We start from the raw sequence: 18905 nt of genomic DNA on the forward strand, positions 1-18905 counted from the left end.
AGAGGCTCCCCAGGGAAGTCGTCACAGCACCAAGGCTGACAGAGTTCAAGAAGCATTTGGATGATACTCTCGGGTACATGGTGTGACTCTTGAGGATGGTCCTGTGCAGGGCCAGGAGTTGGACTTGAGGGTCCTTGTGGTCCCTTCCAGCTCAGTATATTCTAAGTTTCTGTGATTCTGTGACTGTAGTTTACTTTTATTTGTTGTACTTAAGGCTTTACATTCTCCCTGATGAGAATATGCAAGCCCAGAGAAGATGGATGAATCCTGATTGCCTAACTTGCATGGATAATTTTATAGCAATAATAGGGTTTTATTGCTCACAGTCGAGTAAGGCAATCAGGTCTTGCTGGATAAATTTAAACATCTTTTCAGGTGTCCAAAAGAAACAGAAATGAGAAAGGAAGTACTTACATAAGTATATGTAATACAGGAATAGTAACTGGAAGGAATAATTAGTTCTGCTATTCTACAAGTTAAACTGGGTGTCAGAGGAAAAATATAAAAGTATTCCTGATATGGGCCTCCCATAAGGCAGGAGAACCAAAAGGGATTTTACACTTGTGGTCAAAGAATAGCAGAAAAATGAGCCATCATTGAAAATGAAAATTCATTTTCCTGCTAATTTATGAATCTGTACACAGTCTTCCTTTATACATGTTTTTGAAATCTTAAAATATTCCCCATACATTCCTTGTCATCTAGCTTGAATAAAAAGGTGTGCAATTCAAGTCATTACACCCTCAGTAGCTGTGAAAGCACTGTATACCTGACACTTTTCTTTGAAAGCGACTTTTCAAGGGACCTCTCAATTCACTGGGCTTTCAAATCTCTCTTTGCTAAGCCCTTTCTCAAGTTTCTCAAACTCCCTGTCTTCAAGAAGAAATCATGGACTGCACTCCATGGACTTAGGAGAGACAGTAGAAAAAGAAGACGAGGAAACACCTTAGTAACTTTTGCTGGTTGCAAGCATATACTAGCACAAGGATAATATCACACTTCAATGAATTTTACACTAAGCATTTCCCTATTTCACTAAATATTTCACTTTGTTGCACAAAGCATTTCAATGGAGTTGCTGAGGATATTTTCTCCAGCGTAAAGAAAAAGCATGTCTTGGTGGTAGACCAGTGAATATACGATGTACACATTACAGATTTAAGAAAAATAAACTGATCAGTCTCTGAAGGATTTCTTACAGTCAAAGGCAATCTAATATTTGTGAGTATAAGACAGAATGGTACATGCAATTATAAGCTGATCACTTGATTTCCCCCTCTCCCCCTCCAAATACTAATATTAGCTTTAGGAATGTTGGGCCCAAATTTGCTATATTCCTATAAAGAAGAGCAAACCCATAATTCCATTAGCCTCCTTAGAAATAAAAAACAATATTTAGCACAAATAAACCTGGCATATTTGGGCCCTCAATATTTTCAGTGCACCTTTGAATGTAAACAACTGATATTTTTTTTTACAGTGATGATTATTACTATGAAAAATTGAAATAATTCCTTTTTTAGTACATCAGAGAATAATGACTGAATTTTTACCATACCTTCACTTGCGTGACGGTCCCTAAAAATGTTCTTGGGATGGACAGTAAAGCCTTCTATGTCATGTACTGAAGATGCTCTCCGTATACTACAAATGCTTTCCTTTGATCTGGAGTGGGTTAGTGGATTGCTTGTCTGTATCATGTCAGGGTAAAGTCTGTCCCATTGCTGTTTAGGTGATGAATGGTCAAGAGGTCCTGATATATTAACCAAAGGTGAACATTTACTGGGTTGAATCAGTGCTTTTGTATCATCCACTTCTGAAGGACTACAGCTTTCTTTTGTAGGTGATTTAAAGTGCTTCATTGCCACTGAGTCATCACTGTGCTTAGAAGAATCAATTATCACTGCATCAGGGTCTTCTTGTGGCAAAGACTGCTTTCTGTATGTCAAAAGTCTCAATCCAGGTAACCGGAACCCAAAAAGTCTGCCTACATGTAAATATATAAGAAAGAAGAAAATATTAGCCATTAGTGCCTTGTCATGAAAATCTGCTTTTTTCACTTACAATGATAATAGCTATAAATATTTGACCTATTCTTACTAAATTACAATGTTTAGTAATAGAACATGTAAATATGAAAACATAATATACCTCCAAGCTTGTTATAGTTGTGATGTTAAAGGATTTCATAATTCTGTCAGTACTAAGTTTCTGAGCTTGTAACAAGGACAGCAGCATTAATTCTACAGCTATTTTAAAAGATATAAGGTTATCTGTTCGGATGGTCATTTCTAAATTAAAAATCTATGTGTCTATAAAAGACCACTAGAACATGTCGAACTACTTTGGTTGGTAGCTGTTATCCTGAAATAGATATTTGTGGATTCTATTATTAGTGGAACTCCATGTGCTTTGAAGTGTACTGCTGATATATGGATTTATTTGCTGCAAATTAAACAGGAAGATATGAGTGCTAATAGTTATGGAAAGAAAATAAGTTGTGTATCAGTTTTGCCAAAATCCTTTCCAATACTTGCATCTTACAATTAGATGAGACAATTTTAATGAATTTAAACTGAAAAGGAAAGGCACAGAGAGGAAGAAAAAGGAGCAACACAGCTCTCAGGCCTCAGTTGCATCTACACAATGCAGTTATCATTTACATTTGAATGGGTTGGGCTGAGTTGGACTTCGATGCTGAATGGCAGGCTAGGCGGTTCTGAGGGTCTGGAAAACTAACAACTTGGTGTAATGGTAAGAAATATCAGTAGCTGAGAGGAAGAGTAAAATATTGCGCATATAAAAATTATACATAAGAAGAACTGTAAAATCTACAGACTACCCTTCTTAAAAAACCCAAATAACAAATATTTTAAGATTTTGTTTAAAACAATTCACAGATGGAGGCACAGGGACTTTAGATGTACAGATAACATGTTAAACAGTTTAGAAAAAGGAATGGTGAAAAACTTTAACAAAATAATTGAAATAATTGAAATGGTCAGATATTATTGAGTAAACAGCTTGACTTATTTAATAGCTTCTTGTCTCTAATCACTTTGCTACATAAGTACTTTAAACAGTGAATCAATAGTTAATGATTTCTTGGAGGACATCTCAAAATATCTTGTTATTCTCTATTACTGGCATAAGAAATTCTGTTTGGGATAAGATTTCCTTTTTTTTTTTTTCTTTTAATTTGCAATATTTGTAGCTATCCAACATTTATAAATATTTAGCACTGAAATGTATCACTCCATACTGAAATATTTTAAAATAGTCTGTCTTTGATGCCTATGACTGACAGTAATTGTGTAGAGCAACTGATGACATAGCTTAATCATTCAATGCTTTAAAATGAGTGCCCTATATATTTAGCATTGAATATTGAATTGTATTTTGAATTCAAAATATATGAAGGTGAGAGTACCCTACTCTTCTTAAAGGAAAACCTGCCTAAGAGTAAAGTTGCTATACTAGATGGCACCACAGGTCCATTTAGCACATTGTTGGACCCCTGATATTTCCAGTAATGGATATGCGAAGAAAGAGATTAAGGACCATGATATTTTGTTATTTCTCTCAGTAAATTTACTCAGTTTCTGGATACCTGAATTTCTGAAATTTTCTGAGCTAGAGATTGTATTCAAACCACAAATTGAATGTTTGGTGTACCTTTCTTCCAGGAATTTGTCTATGTTTTTAAAAGATGATCTGCAAAGCATCCTATAGGAAACAATTCTGTAATTTAAGCATATATCTGTGAAAAAGTACTTCCCTTTACTAGCTATGTAATTATATAAGTACTTCCCCTAACTTGTGTCCTTGGAGAGGGTGCTATGAAAAATAGCTAATAACTTCTTTTTTATAGTCTAAATAATCTTTACAGTTTTTCATACATCTGCTTCATTCTTCTTTGTATATCTCTTTTGCAAGCTGAAGAATGCTAGTGTGACTGCATTGTGTAGCTCTCATCATCCTTTTCACTCTTCTCAGTTACTTTTTATTTCTAATGTAACAATTTTTAACAATGGCCTGAGCTATTCCCAGATTTAGAGATCAATGCAGTGACATAATGGCTTTTTGTTTTGATCTTAGTTCCCTTCCTTACAATTGCCAATATTTCATTGCCTTTGTGAGTTATTTTCCTAGCTGTGCTAATGTAAGATATTTTTACAGCAGCTGAAAGATTTCTTTATTGACTGGTAATAGATAATTTAGTCTCTATTATGTCTGTAAAAATTTTCATTTGCTGTTTTAACACTTGGCCCCTCAGTATCCTACCATAAGTCTGTGAATCTTGTCTAATAGTCTGAACAACTCTGTGACATATACAAACATTCTGACCTCATTGTTTGCACCTTTTTTATCCAAGGATTTGAAAATGTATTATAAAATAAAGGACCTATCAGAGTCTACTGATAACATCTCAGTATTTAGAAATCTGATGATTATTTTCGTCTTTTTTTCCCTACTTTAAAGTATGGATCCATGTAATCATCTTTCTTTTTTTTTTTCCTTGACAATTTTTGGAAAAGGTTGTTGAATTCCAATTGGAATTCCACTGAATCTATTACTGTAATGCATATACACACACAACAGTAAAATAGACAGAAAACTCTATTATACAAACCAGAGTCATGCATGTTTAAAATAACAACTAGAGATGCCAATTTTCAGTCTACACAGTGATATTCAGCAGAGTGCACCTTGGAAATGTGTGTATTTCTTCTAACTTACTAAGTATACTTGTATAAATGGCTTGCAGTTGAAATTAGTGAAGTATGTAAAGAATTATTTTATTATTTTAAATAATGTGTAGAATTGAGCTGTAAAGCAGCTCATATATAAATATTGAAAGCTTATTGCATCCAAAGTGAAACTAATCTTTTGAAAGATTAACTTTTTTTTAAAAAAATCTCTTTTTAATCAATTACATTGAAAGTCTTAAAAATACCATTCATAAGGGTTTTTGGCATTTGACACTGCTAAAGATTTTTTGTTGGCACCCTATTTTAGTCATATTCATGGTGGTGCAGATGGTCTTTTCTGCCTCACCAAGTTAATATGACCATGTTATACTGCATTACTGATTTAGCTGTCTAACTGCAGTTCATCTGGAAAGAATACTCAGTAAGAATTTTGCTTCTTGTTAAGACTTCTGGGCATGAAATAGAAAACTTAAACGAGTAGCTTTTTGCTATTCTTCTATAAACTGTAATAAACCTTGTAGTTAAAACTTTATTTTGTGTGTGTGTGTGTGTGTGTGTGTGTGTGTGTGTGTGTTTTGGTTTCGGTTTTGGTTTTTAAATAGAATATTCTTAAGGTGTATTGCTATTCTTCTTCAGTGCACAGTTAATGAGCTACATGATGCGTTGGACATTCACCTCTCCTGCAGCTAAAGTTATCAGGAGGCCCATTCACAATTTGTGTAGTTAGCATTACTGAGCTGAGAAAAGAAATGTGATAATACAATTTGTCATAAAGCAAAATTCATGGCTCCAGGCACCCTGTCCTAGTATAGACTAAAAGTGTTAGTGAAAGCTTTCCTGGCATACTGTGTATGAGGTAAAATCTTTTGTTTGATGATGGACAGCCCCTGATTTGTGTAGGTATGATGTCAGAAGCAGATTTATCATGGCTTACAGTACTAAAACATGTTTGAGATGCAACCATCTATTTACTATAAATATACAGATAATGTTACATTTAAATGCCTATGTTTTATTGAAGACTAGATTGCCAAGTTCTTAGTGCTGAGTCAGAGATTTGTATGATTGTGGCTTGGTAAGAGCAGTTGAGGAAAGCAGTTGAGTCTGAGTCATGATTCCAGACTGCCATTCCACCTCCTCCTTTCAAACCTTGCTTTAGTGAATAAGTAATTTGCAAATGAGTTAATCTGTTCATTACATTTGTTCTCTGTGCCATTTCAGCTAACTGTTAGAATTTCTAAACAGTGGAACTCAGTCCAAAAATACACTGTAGATAAGAAAAAACTCCTCTAAACTGTTTGCAGATGGAACTATGTCCAAAGTCCCAAAATCAAATGTCCTTCTGAAAAAGCCCTTTTTAATTCTGTCTCATGTTTTGGGAGATCAAAGGAGAAAATATTTAGAATGCACAGAAATAAAATGGTTGGGTTAATAGTATTAAGAAAAAAATGCAGGGAACCCCCCCCATTTCGATAATAAAATAGCCTTGTATTTCCACAAGTATTGAAATGGGAAATGTTAACATTATTGGGAAATTTCAATTCTTAAACACTAAATTCCACCATATAGAATTTTGTGGTAGGGGAACAAAAAAAGGAAGGATGAAAATTGCTTCCAAAAAGAACATATCAACAGCTGTAATCATAGTTGCAAATTTCCTGCTCCATCAATACAAAATGGGGTATTACAGCAAAATCTTATCTGAAAAAGGATTTCTTTAGTAACCCAATACATTTGCATGGCAAATAAAAAGGAAGGGAAATTGTAATTGGCCTGAATATTGACTTGATACAGTGAAGGTATTTCTCAAACTCCTAGTAATGAAAATGTATACGTAGATACAATACACATTGGTAAAGTCAGAGAAATGCCTGCAACTGAGAGAGTTTTACTTTCACTACAATTTCTTCAGCGGTCTCTGGACAGCGGTAGGTGCTGTGTGCTGTCCCAAAGTCTGTTTAGCCCATGCCAATGCACATGGGATTCCTGCAATACTATCCCAAACCTCGCAGAGGGGTAGCCTTAAGACACAGCAGCTGGGAAGTCATGATGGCTCCTCAAAGAATTGCCCAGCCAGTTTTTGAAGCATCTCTAGTAGCACTGATATTTTCAAGCTGATGCAGAGAAATAATTACCCAGAGACCAAAATTTGAAACTCTGGCCTCAGGCTCCCCAGCTGGGAGCTACATTTAGTCTATTTATCTCAACCTTTTTTAGATTTAGACTTTCCAAAATCAAATCAAAAGAGCTCAGTTGCACAAAGAGTTTACACTAGTTAGGTGTAGAAACTGTTAAAACTTTTTTCCTGGTGTGACGTATCACTTCTCCTAGGTTGAGAACTAAACCACACTGAGCTGCTCATGTTCCAGTACAACCTGTTAACTGTGGTAGAGTGTTGAAGAAAATCGAGTCTTGGATATCAAGTTTTATCATGGTGATTGACTGGCCTGGCTACAATATGAAACATATGTTACTTTTTGAATGTATAAGATTAGGGAATACAACATATCCACAAAGAACAAACTATTCTAAACAGAGATTTCTTTGACGAGGGCAGGTAAGATAGGTCAGTTATGGTAGATCACCCTCCAGAGCATGGGCTAATTCAACAACACCTTTGTCCAGAAACTTCCCCAAATAATCAGCAAAATGACTTTCACAAAAGTAACACAAGTCAGCTTTTTGATGAAAGATTTTCTCATAATTAAATATCTAGTGCCATGGAATTTCAGGATCAAGGTTATCAGAAATACAGACACAGAAAACTATTGAGTTGCTGCTCACAGGCTTATAAATACCATCTAATAACTCACGTAACAGACTAAAGGAAACAATTGCTTTTGAGAAATGGAATTCCTTACCACTGACTAAAATAGCAGCAAATACTTGAATGTACTCTATGCAAACATTGAGGCATGTGATGATGCCTTATTTTCTGGCTGGGCACAGCGGGCCATAGGACAGAGAATTACAGCAAGAGCCAATTATGGTTTTTTTTCTGTTCTTTTCCCCAAAAATGTAGGGAAGCATACATAATAGGATAATTTTCTTACCCTGCTCATTAAAAAGTCTTAATTTATTTTCATGAAGGAAAAGGAAGGCATATGCAATTATTAACTTTAGCAGCTTGAACTCATAATTTTCAGACACTGCATACATGACTTTTTTTTTTTTTTTAATCCTCTCATTTAATTTTTGCACTACTTCTTTTAGTTTTCTCTAAAATTTAAGATTGCACATGAGTATTACCAGTATTAGCACCAGCAATCTTTGTTATGTTCCCTTGTAAGTGAGAGAGTTTTATCTGAGTGCTGGTGGTGTCTACATATAGGACTCTGTTAGAGGATGAAAGGAAGCAAATGAAGACTCTGGCTACTTGTAGGGCTATGCCATGTGTGGCTGACCAGTGAAATGAGTCTGAAAAATGCTACCACGGTCTCCCTGAAAAGACAGAATGATTATATCCTTGAATGTTAATGTGAATCAGTACACTTGCATGGTTTTTTTCCCCACTTGTCAATAGAGATATTTTATTAGATCTTATTCATTATATTCAAATCATAGGAGTTGCAATGTTTCTGGAAAAAAGCCAGGGGAAAAAAACAACTTTTGTCCTCTCAGAAAGACATTTTACTTCTTGAATTTCTATTTCTTACACATAATTAGAAGTAGAAAAGAAGAAAAAAGTAAATAACTGCAATGAAATAGAATAGAAAGCATTGCAACAAATAGTAAACATAAAGAATCTGTCACCTAGAAATTTGCTATCTTGGTGAGGATATGGTGGGTTTTTTGGTAGCTCAATAAAGTTCTCAAACCTTCACCACCTTGGTTGCCAGACTTTATAAGATAAAAAATACCATTTTTGTCTGAGACAGAAAGACTGAAGATGGTGTCTTTATGTTTTAACACCGAATTCATACACCACTATCAAATTTTGTGGTTTGTGTTTTGTCTCGTATATTGATTGAAGGTTTTTTTATGCTCTGCATATGGCAACTTTCAGTGATAATAAGATGAAAAGTATCATTACATTTGGATTTTATATGTCATATAATTATACTACATTTAATAGTTTAGCTGTTATATCTATAGTTTTGCAGAAATAAATATTCAGAGTGAGAGCAAGAGCCATATTATGACTTGTACTCTTCTAGATATATATAAAATGTAATGAGATCTTGAAATAATAGAACCAGAAAAAAGCAATAAAAGGACTTCAGTAGATAGAATTTTAGAAGATAGATTTACCTGAAGAAGAGCCACTTGAAAGGTTGTTACCATCTGAAATACAATTAAACTAAATTTACAAAAAGCTTTAGCTTGAAACAGATTCAAAAAATAAACAGACTATTAAGAAAAGTAGGTAGAATATCAAATTTCCACACATTCTAAAAGTAAATTCAGGTCGCTTGAATTCATATACAATATATTTAATATGCTGAAGAATTGTTCTGAAATTACATTGACTTTTTATTTGGAAAATCTGAGAACTATTCAGTTATGAGGTATTTTGATAATTACTAAAAGTTTTTTCACACAGATCAATATGTGTTTTCAATCACCAAGTGTTTTCAATCACAAAGTTGGCTAACGTTTCAGAAAGAAAACTCATGGATGAACATGCTACTCCCATTAAATGGAACTTCTAATTAGTGATACATTTTTTGCTAGGCAATGCCAATTTTGTTTGGATGAGACTTATTTAAAAGTTGAAGAATTCATAATTTCTTTAGGAAGAATAAGCTTTATTCACTGACATTTGTTTAGAATATGGCATTAATTTCATATTTCTGACAGGGCTCATTTATTTAACGTCTTCACAGTGAGAACTCCCCAGATTATGGGTCCTTGCCAGTTGCTTTCAGGTCTTTGAAATGCCCAGCTTGCCTGGGTGCTTTGAATAGTCAAGTAATAATGATAGGATTCTATGCCTGAGAAATAAGACATGGTGGTGACAAATTCTCTTACTTTTATCTAACAATCTGTTTGATTATCTTAAAACAATATATATTCCATGTTGAATAATATAACCCCCTCCACACACACATTTCTGGTGACCAGTGTCCACTGAAAGTTTCTGAAATCCACAGGATTTTTTTTTCTGCTTTCTGGTAGACTCAACCCTGATAGTTTTGATTTTTTGCTCTTCAAGGTCAAAATATTTTAGCAAGTGCACAGATGTGTTAAGTTTTCTGTGCTAATTCTTATTATAAATAATAGAGAGACATCTCTCTTCTATCAGACAATGAAGCAAAATTCACTACCTTTATACTTTCCCGAGGGTATGTATTATACTGTGGGATGACTTAGCAAAATCATTATCCTAGCCTTCAAGTTACCTCACAGAAACCTCTGTTTTAAATGTCCTGAAAGCAATAGATAGATAGGAGACTGTTAAAAAATAATAAAAATTTGGAACTGGAAGACCTGTCTGGTAGGCATAAGTCACCTCCACTGAAAGCTACTGAAAGCTGTGTCGTTCCCTCTTTTTTGTTTGCAATCTCTTTAAGTAGAGATTGTCTTTTTTACTGAAAGTTTTCACAAGATATAGCATGACAGTTGTGACTGATGCTGGGTGAGGCAGTTAGGTGTTGTGGAGCACTGAAGGTGATAGGAGTAGAGGTTCTTCTTCTTTTACTGGTGATTGGTGTTTGGCCATATTCCTTTGCTAAGAGGTAACACTGTTCCAGTTTAGCTAACATTTACTGTAATTTACCTTGGAGACAAATACACATAATTGACACTGGAGTTGTCAGAACTATGCAGCTGATTGGCTAGATAGAAACCTTTGTCCTCATGGACACAATTTTTCTTGACTAGCCCTCACTTGAGATGAGTTTGTTCCCAGTGGTGCAGCTAAAAATAAGACCTGGACAAATTTCTCATTATATTTTGGACAAAGTCAGGGGGTTACTACTACTTATATATACCATGTTCTATGAGGCAAAATTTAATGCATCAAACAGTATTCAGTATTTCATGACAATGCTGTTGTCCTAATATTTTTAGAAAAAAAATTATATGCTTACTTATATAGCAAAGTGCTCTGCACAGGGAAAAGAAAATACCAATTTTTTTGAGCTAGATCTTTGAAAGGAAAGGCGTGACTTAAATTTCAGTTGTGCTTTTTTTGTTTGTAACATCAGCATGTGCAGTGATTTCTGCTTCTGAGATGTAACTCTGTTGCTATGACCAGGAGAGAGGCAAACTTGCTGAAAAGTAAGCACCTCGAAGAAGGTGCTTGAGAGGTTTTCTGATTACGGTTTTAGCCTCTTCATTTTATTTGAACTTTTTCCAAAAAGTACCCATTTATTGAATGTGTAACATCCTCTCATTTCCTTTACAGGAAGAAACACAAGAAATAATTCCAGGGTGTCTTTAACAGGCTTATAGATTCTGAAGTGATAAAATGATAAGACAATCCTCAAATATCCCTCTTCAGCAGAATGCAATTATACATTTAATCAAATAACTTTCTGGGCTTTTCCCCATGAGGTAATGAATACTGTGTTTGGGAACCTGTATTAGCCTATACGCTAGTACTTCTAGTATGTCACTAGTTCTCTAAATTGCTGTAAAACTTTGTCACAAAATAGTGGAGTGGATGAATATACCAGATTCAAATGTTTGTTAGATTTTGAAATTGGAGACTTAGGGTCCCTTTCCTCAACAGGTGATTTAAAAGCCATATTTACATACAGAAGTTATAGCTTAACAGTTTATAATATAAACTGTTGTTTAGTGAAATCTGTACAACACATTGAATTATTCTGGTTAACAACTGTTACAAATAAACAAATGTAAATAATAATTTATTAGTGTTCACAGAGGATTTTTGCTAAGGTGGTATAAAGTCACATCTCTCTTCATTGTAGAAAGTCTACTAAAAGCTCTTTTTTTTCTTTTACGGGGAGTCTAAAGGGAAGAAGTTATCTTTTACTAAAAGTAACTTGCTAAATATACATTATTTATGCACTCTTTCAGTTAGAGTTCAAAGTTTTATATGATTTTGGCAAATGGTTAGGTTCATGAAAATTTATGGGAATTTTTTTTATTGTTATAGTGACAATCAAGCAAACTTTGCTGCCTTATCAGATGTAAGACAGAACAGTTCATAAGAAATTTTACAGGTTAATAAAATCCATTTTTAGGGCTTATGTAGCTCAAAACTATCAATACTAACACTTCAATATGCTACACAAATACCCTTTCACTTACAAAGCAGGTATTTATGTCTTCAAGCATTTCACAGATCAAGTGAGGTGAGGTGAAGTTATTAAGTGTTTTTATCTTTGGGTATATTTGTTAATTTCAGGAATTACAAAGCATTTATAGTTTTTAGAACATTACATGATCTAACAAAAGGCAATGCAGAAAGGAAACAAACTTATTAGAAAAGATGTAAGAATGAGTAGAATTCTCATATCTGGAAATGAAACAAAATTTAGAAAGATTGGATGATGAATGGACTTCTATAGCAGAAATCAGGTTTTTTTAAGTCTCACTTTAACTGCACATTGTGCAAATGTATTCTCACTGGAGGCTGTTACCCAGTCCTGGAATGAGTACGTATAGAAGACACTTCCACATCTCTCTGAATATAAGGATGGGACAAATGTACTATTAAATAAATTTGATTAGAAGTTTATACAAAAAGATATGACAAATGTTTTTACCCCCAAAAGGAAAGAGCTATATATGAGCGGAGGCTTCATTTGTTTTATTAATGAACTTGCATATATTGCAAAATAGAACTGTGGCAAACTACAAAAGCAATGAAAGGGAAAAGAGTGAAAAACCAATTGTCTGTGATTTAGTAGTTCTTTACAGACTTAGTGCATGCTTCTATCTTCCAAAATTTCTCTACTTGATTAAACACTGTTCTGACTGCCATTGAGAACTGCTGATAAATTCTTGCAAGGAAGAATAAAGGGAAGAGAAGGATCAGCTAAAACAACTTTTACACTGCTGTTGTGAAACCACTATCTTCACTTTTCACACAACTGCCTATCCATCCTCTTGCTGCGTATAAGATAGGAGCTCTTGAGTACCAGACTAGGAAGAGTTCTATTTATACTCAAATGTGGTCATCAAAATCCTGACAACATACCTTTTTTTTAATAGACTGCCAAGCCAAATGCTGAATCAGAACCTAACTGTGTTAGCCATCATCATGGCATGAAACAAAAGTCAGAATCCTTGTCCTAGAGAGCTTACAAAAGCCCTTTAAAATATCAGTGATCAGCTGACAGATTTTTTATTTTCTGCCTATTCAGAGCTAAATGCAGTTTCTAAGCTCAATCTAGCAAGTATCAGTTGCCTTCCATAAGTATTTAATTTTTTCAGAGGGCCCTTTAACAGACTGGAATCCCTCTTTTTTCCACAGCATAAAGTGCTTTTTTCTTACTTTGTATTAGAGCCCTGTGGTAAGCAGTAATGTTCAAAACTGTTGGCTTCAACGTGTGGGATAGATGCTTATAGAAAAAAGGAAAGGTTTTTCAAAGCTACACTTGATACTTTTTATATACACTCTTGATAAATCAATTAGAGGAAGAATCGTAGTATGGAAGAATTATCTTGTTTTCTAGGGTCAGGAAAATAACTGCAATCTATTTGTTTCCTAATCACTTTTAGTTCTCTCCTGCAACCTGACTCAGTCATTTTTATTTGCTCTCATGTCGAAAAGGCATTCTAATATAAGGAAACTCAGTTTAAGAAATCTCTCATGATGTGTGCTTCTGGGTAGTAGATGTTAATGTAATCTGAAATCTTTTGTCTTTTGTCATTAGCCATTGCTTATCTTGGCTGTTTGTCAGAGATGTATTGCACTTGTTATGTGTCTGGTTCCCTCTCTATTTATATTCTTTAAATTGGTTGCTGGCTTTGAAGGAATTTTTTTTCTTTGTTGACTTTTTTTTTTTTTCTGAACCAATACTCATTACTGTTCATTTTGTGTGATCCAGTGAAAAGACATCACCTGCTTTACCTGTTCTACATAGAGTAAGATAATAAAAAACTAACTCCCTCCTGAGTGATCTGCCATTTGCCTTTCTTATCCTGGGAACATGAGTTAAAAATAAGTGTTTTTACTGGTAAACCATCCACCTTTTTTGCCTTCTTTTCTAGCTTATTGGCCTCTCTCTTACTTTTCTAGATTTCAAGCTTTTATTTGTTTGTTTTAATTTAAAACCATCATTAGACTGTACACAATATCTAGCAGATATTTCTGGATGTTTTGCATAGTTTGGCCTCTTTCTTGAGAAATGTCCCTGCCAGGAGGAATTTTTGGCTATGTAGCTTATTTTGTATCACCATTCTTCCCATCCTGCCCACATAACAGTCTGCTCTGAAACCATAAGCAACTAGGTAGAAATAGGAGCAGCCACGTGCCTGCTCTAGTTTCTGCCAGTTTCTCACATCTGGCTGTCCCTACTAGCAGGAAAATGGTTTAAGTCACCTTTCTTTGCCTCCTTTTGAACCTTGATGTTTCTCTATTACATACTGAACTTGGAGGCCCACTATTCATTTTTCAAGAACTTTTAGCAAGGAAATCCCTGAGGTATGTCAGGTGTAAATACTATAAAACAAGAAAAGGATGTTTTGACAAAGTGGAGTTTTTTTCGTGTTCCCTCTTTAGCTTTTCACTTTAAAATACAGCAAGTGATAATGCTTGAAAATGTACAGTGATATGTCACAGCAGAACAAAATGACATGAGGTTTTGCTTTTTTTCCTCTCAACTAGTATTTTACCTTCTATTTTGTTAATAAATCTACATTAAGCGTGAACAAGACGAACAATTTTATTTATGTTATAAAATTACTTTTTAAATCGAGGAAGTAAGATGTTCCAAATTCATAGAATCATGGCATACTAAAATAAAAACAGAATATAAGTAGGGTTTACTTCATGCATTTTTAAAAAATTTTTCTTCTGATGCAATTTCATTATTTTTCATGATACCCCTTAATGGGATATTAATCATATCATTACTAGAAAAAGTGTTTTCTTGATATCTCCAGAAAACGCCAATTTAAAAAATAATAATAAAAAAGGAAGTATAAAAGCACAATATTTTAAATATGCATCCTAAAGAATATTTTAAAAGGTTTTTTTAAAAAAATGTGATATTTGTTTGCAGACTGCAAGTTTCCAGTAATGGGAATTTTCTTTGCCACAGTTTAATATCAACTGTCATTGTGGGGTTATTCAGGTACTGTGTAGTGCTTACATCAGGAATTTTCCCCTTGCTTCTCACAGTGAAGATCGTACCAGTCTTTGTTTCCTATCTAGAGAAAGCTGAAGTGTTGATTTAACAACTGAAATACTCAGATTCCAGGTCCCTTTATCGTACTAGCATTAAAGATTATCTCACTGTGAAAAGGTATTTTCCAGCTGGTGCTGAGCCAGCCGGGGGTAAGTGTTAATGCTCACTATTAGAGCATGCTATGCTTTACTAAGAGCTTGTACAAATGGGATGAGTTCTGGGAAATCTTGTAGTAAGAGCAGATTATGTGAGTGCAGATGCAAAGCAGAAGGATCATGTGCTGTTGCTGCACAGAGTGAAGGTCAGCAAAAGAACACACATTCTGCAGATAGTGGGACAGAAAGCTGCACAAGCTGTACAAGAAGTGGAATTTTATGTTAAGTATTCTAATTTTGACAATACTTTCATTCCAGAGCGGAATGAAAACAAAAGCATTTCCTATATATTCTTATAGTCAATCTAAATACTTCAATGTGATAAAACTGGGAACTTGTTTTTTTTAAGGTTTTATATTTTCTTGTCTAATTTAGTCACATTTCACCAACTGTTAACCGAACATCACCACTGTTTTTTACTGGGAAAGTAAAATAGTAATATTCAATTTTGAGTAGGCTAAGATGAAATATTTGGGCTATATAAAATGCTTTTTATCAGTTTTCCATTCATAATTGACATTTGTCAAGAGTAATGCACTTATCTGAAATGTTTCAGCTTGAATGAATTGGTATGTCCTAGCACTACTCACAAGATCCATGCTGTTAGTACTACAAAGGATCGGATAGATTATTTTACCAACCTCTTGCCATAGGTTTGCTACATTTAACTTAGTGTTTTGGATACTGTTTGAAGTGAGTCAGTCAATAAAACTGCATCCTTTGGTAATATTTTTGTCCATGTTAATTACTTTCCCAGATAAGAGTAGAGGTAAGCAGAGAACTTTTAATAAGTAACTTACGATTTACAAGTTTAGATGGTAATATAGGCTTGGACTTCTCTGGAGATGCCACATTCTCTTCATCTGTTACGTACTCAAAGTTAATAATAAACATCATTGCTACTCCTTCTTGATTTTTCACTGGAATTATGTGGGTGTTGCAAATGAAGGTAGATCCTGCAGATGGATTAAAAGAAAAAAAAAAGGAAGAAATACATAAATGAAAGGAAACTTCATTTTTTTTTCACTGCATTAATTCTATTTGCACCAAAAGACAGTGAAGAATATTTCTTTGAATTTAACAATTGAGCATCAAACATAATATTCTTTAATTTTAAACAAGAATGTTTTCATACAAAGAAATACCACTGTTGATAATTTATTGAAGCCTAATCTTTTCTAAAATATTTCTCCTTTGAAATGTCAATTTTACTTTTTGGGTTTTTGTTCACTGGAAGCACCTGTATAGACAGACTTCAATATGGAGACATTTAGCACCAAAAGTAGCAATCTGAACACTGTTCCAAACACAATACTTGTGAAGAAAGCAAAACCTGATTCTTCTAAATGTCAAACGTTTTTCAAGCCTTTGGTTCTATTACACAAGATGAGTCATGCATTAAGTATTTATGGATGTAAATAAACCACTCTTCTTATTTTAGCTCTCAATCTTTTGGGGGCTGTAAAATGTTAGGGTTTGTGTTAAAAATGATATTTTCTTATCCGATCCTATGGGGTTTTACACTCCATCATAAAATTCTTCTGGACTGCGCTAATAATTTTCAATAACATTCAGTAGTGTTTGATTTAACTGTTATACACACTTTTAGGTATGAATTTAAGAATACCCTAGTTTTCATATATATGGAGCATACTCAGCTTATACTGAAACTAACAGTGAAATTTTTCAACACCTCTGGTGCTCAGGGTGTTCTTGTGTAAAAGCCTAATTACAAATTTAAAGGATTCTTTGTGTTAATTCTTCCACTATAACTTCAGGAGTTTCATTTGACAAGGTCATTAGTTTTGATTTAATTCCTTCTATTAATGTTACAGAACATAGTGGTTCCAAAACCAATGTTATTGCTGTAAGCAATACAATATGTGCTAAGAGCTTCATGCAAACACAACTGTGAGATGGTGTCTTTCCATGAGAACTAGGCACAAGTTAAGTGTACATCATCTGCAGTTCATGTACTCAAATGCAGTAATCACTGAAACTTGACAGGCTGTGCAGTTTGACAAAAACAGACCCTGATCTGGGTTGCACAGCAATAAGGAGAATAAGGAGAATAAGGAGGGTAAGGAGAGAGTTAGGAAGATTTACATCACTATAACTAAGACCAGATTCTGACTCCTTATATTTAATGTAGTACTTGCTATAATGTGGTATATGTGGCAATTAGAGTTATGTATAAAATTGACATGCTGGCCTTTCAAGTTTTGCAGCTGTACCTTCCATCCATTTAATAAAACAGTTAAGCTGTGGCACTTGCCACTGTTTCCATGGTTACAAGCTCAATGTCTTTAGTAAACAGAAAATAAGCAATTTAAGACTGTTCCATTAGAACTAAAAATAGAAGTGCTGCAGGCCAACCATTGTAACATAGACTTGTTAAACAGAGGCTCTGAAGAGAATTTAGAATAATCTTTGTGGGTTTGGCTAACTAATACTCATACACATTGAGTTTAAACAGTCACAATTATATTTATTAATTTGCTTGGAAGGAAATGATATAGAGTGTGTTTTGATGTGCAGATTTATAGGCTGAGCAGATATACCCAATATCTGGAAAAGGGCCTGGGCTGAGGCACGTATGGCTTTGAAGAAAACAACTTCAGTGGGTCAAATGGTTATGAGTTTTTGCAAAGGAGGATGATGAGGAGTCTCAGACTCCTTAAAAAACTATCCTGCTTTTAAATGCAAGGGTGTTTCAGCTTTTAAAATGCTTCCCACAGTGCTAAGTAATAACACTATCTCCCATTTATGTAGAAGGTTCTGCCCTCAAGTATTTACAAACCTCATTTGCATGGGAGCTAGGGATTCACATCTCTGGGGAGATGCAGAAGCTATTTAACAGTCCACAGCTTAAGAACATGGCAAAAAGAGCTAGGGTTAAAATTTAAGCTGTGTGTAGAAATATTTAGGGAATAAAAAATAGAAAAGGTTCATCTGTGGTGTAATCCATCAGGGTTCCCTTGAAGACAAAATGCACCACAGGCTACTAAGTCCACTGTAGTTCATTAGTCTGAAGTTCTTCCAAGAAGCCTGGGCTTTTTAAGAGGCATAGAATATTTACTTTGTGTGGATAACTTTAAGTGGAATTCTGCGAGTTTACCAAAATACGACAGTTGTAGTCACTGTTAGTGTTTTTCTTTATTACAGAAGCTGTTATCTGCTATGCACTTATTAGTATCTATCTCTATTGAAATGGCAATAAAGAACTAAAAAATTTAAAATAGCAAGGATGATTCTAGTGTGACTGAAAATGAAGACTGGATACTAAGAAAGAATATTGGCAAATTCAAAAGATAAGCTTTGACTTGTAGAGTTGATGGCAATAAAGAAATAATAAGAAGTAGATTGTTTATAAACAATCTTATTCAGTATTTGCACTTTAGCATCCCACTGCTCTTCATCATACTCAGCATGTTTTCCCTGTTTTGTCTCTATGCTGAATATTTTGAAAGTAAGAAATGCTTCTGATGAGCAATAAAAATGATAATGAAGCTTTTGACATTTGCATTTCTCATCAAACAGCACAGGGCAAGTGGATGATTTAATCAGAACAATTAAGAAAATTATACCTTTATAATTAATAGACTAAAGATCCATCAATATATCAGGATTTTCTCAAGATTACTATTGAGGAGTAATCATGAAATATACCTGTTTTTCTCTCTTGTCATAATCGTTGGATGTGATAGAAGAAAAGCTGGGTATTTTCTTGTCAACTTGAATTCCATGGATATAAGGACTTGTTTCCTTTT

The 18905-nt window shown here is 34.2% G+C and overlaps 1 protein-coding gene across 3 annotated transcripts in view; it reads right to left on the reverse strand.

The window, feature by feature from the left end:
- The window catches only part of KCNH7 (potassium voltage-gated channel subfamily H member 7), a 218067-nt gene that overhangs the window by 73209 nt on the left and 125953 nt on the right, over positions 1-18905 (reverse strand). For 2 of the 3 annotated variants that reach the window (XM_027911480.1, XM_027911479.1), the window contains exons 3-5: positions 15936-16091; positions 8964-8996; positions 1559-1987 (exon numbers count right to left, since the gene is read on the reverse strand). In XM_027911480.1, the coding sequence (XP_027767281.1) occupies positions 1559-1987; positions 8964-8996; positions 15936-16091 (618 nt within the window). The remainder of the gene's footprint in view (positions 1-1558; positions 1988-8963; positions 8997-15935; positions 16092-18905) is intronic. The other variant, XM_027911481.1, reaches the window with a different exon arrangement.

The sequence above is a fragment of the Empidonax traillii genome, unplaced genomic scaffold (assembly GCF_003031625.1).
Source record: "Empidonax traillii isolate 1590-97213 ecotype Southwest subspecies unplaced genomic scaffold, ASM303162v1 scaffold33:size3420811, whole genome shotgun sequence".
In the NCBI taxonomy this organism is placed as follows: domain Eukaryota; kingdom Metazoa; phylum Chordata; class Aves; order Passeriformes; family Tyrannidae; genus Empidonax; species Empidonax traillii.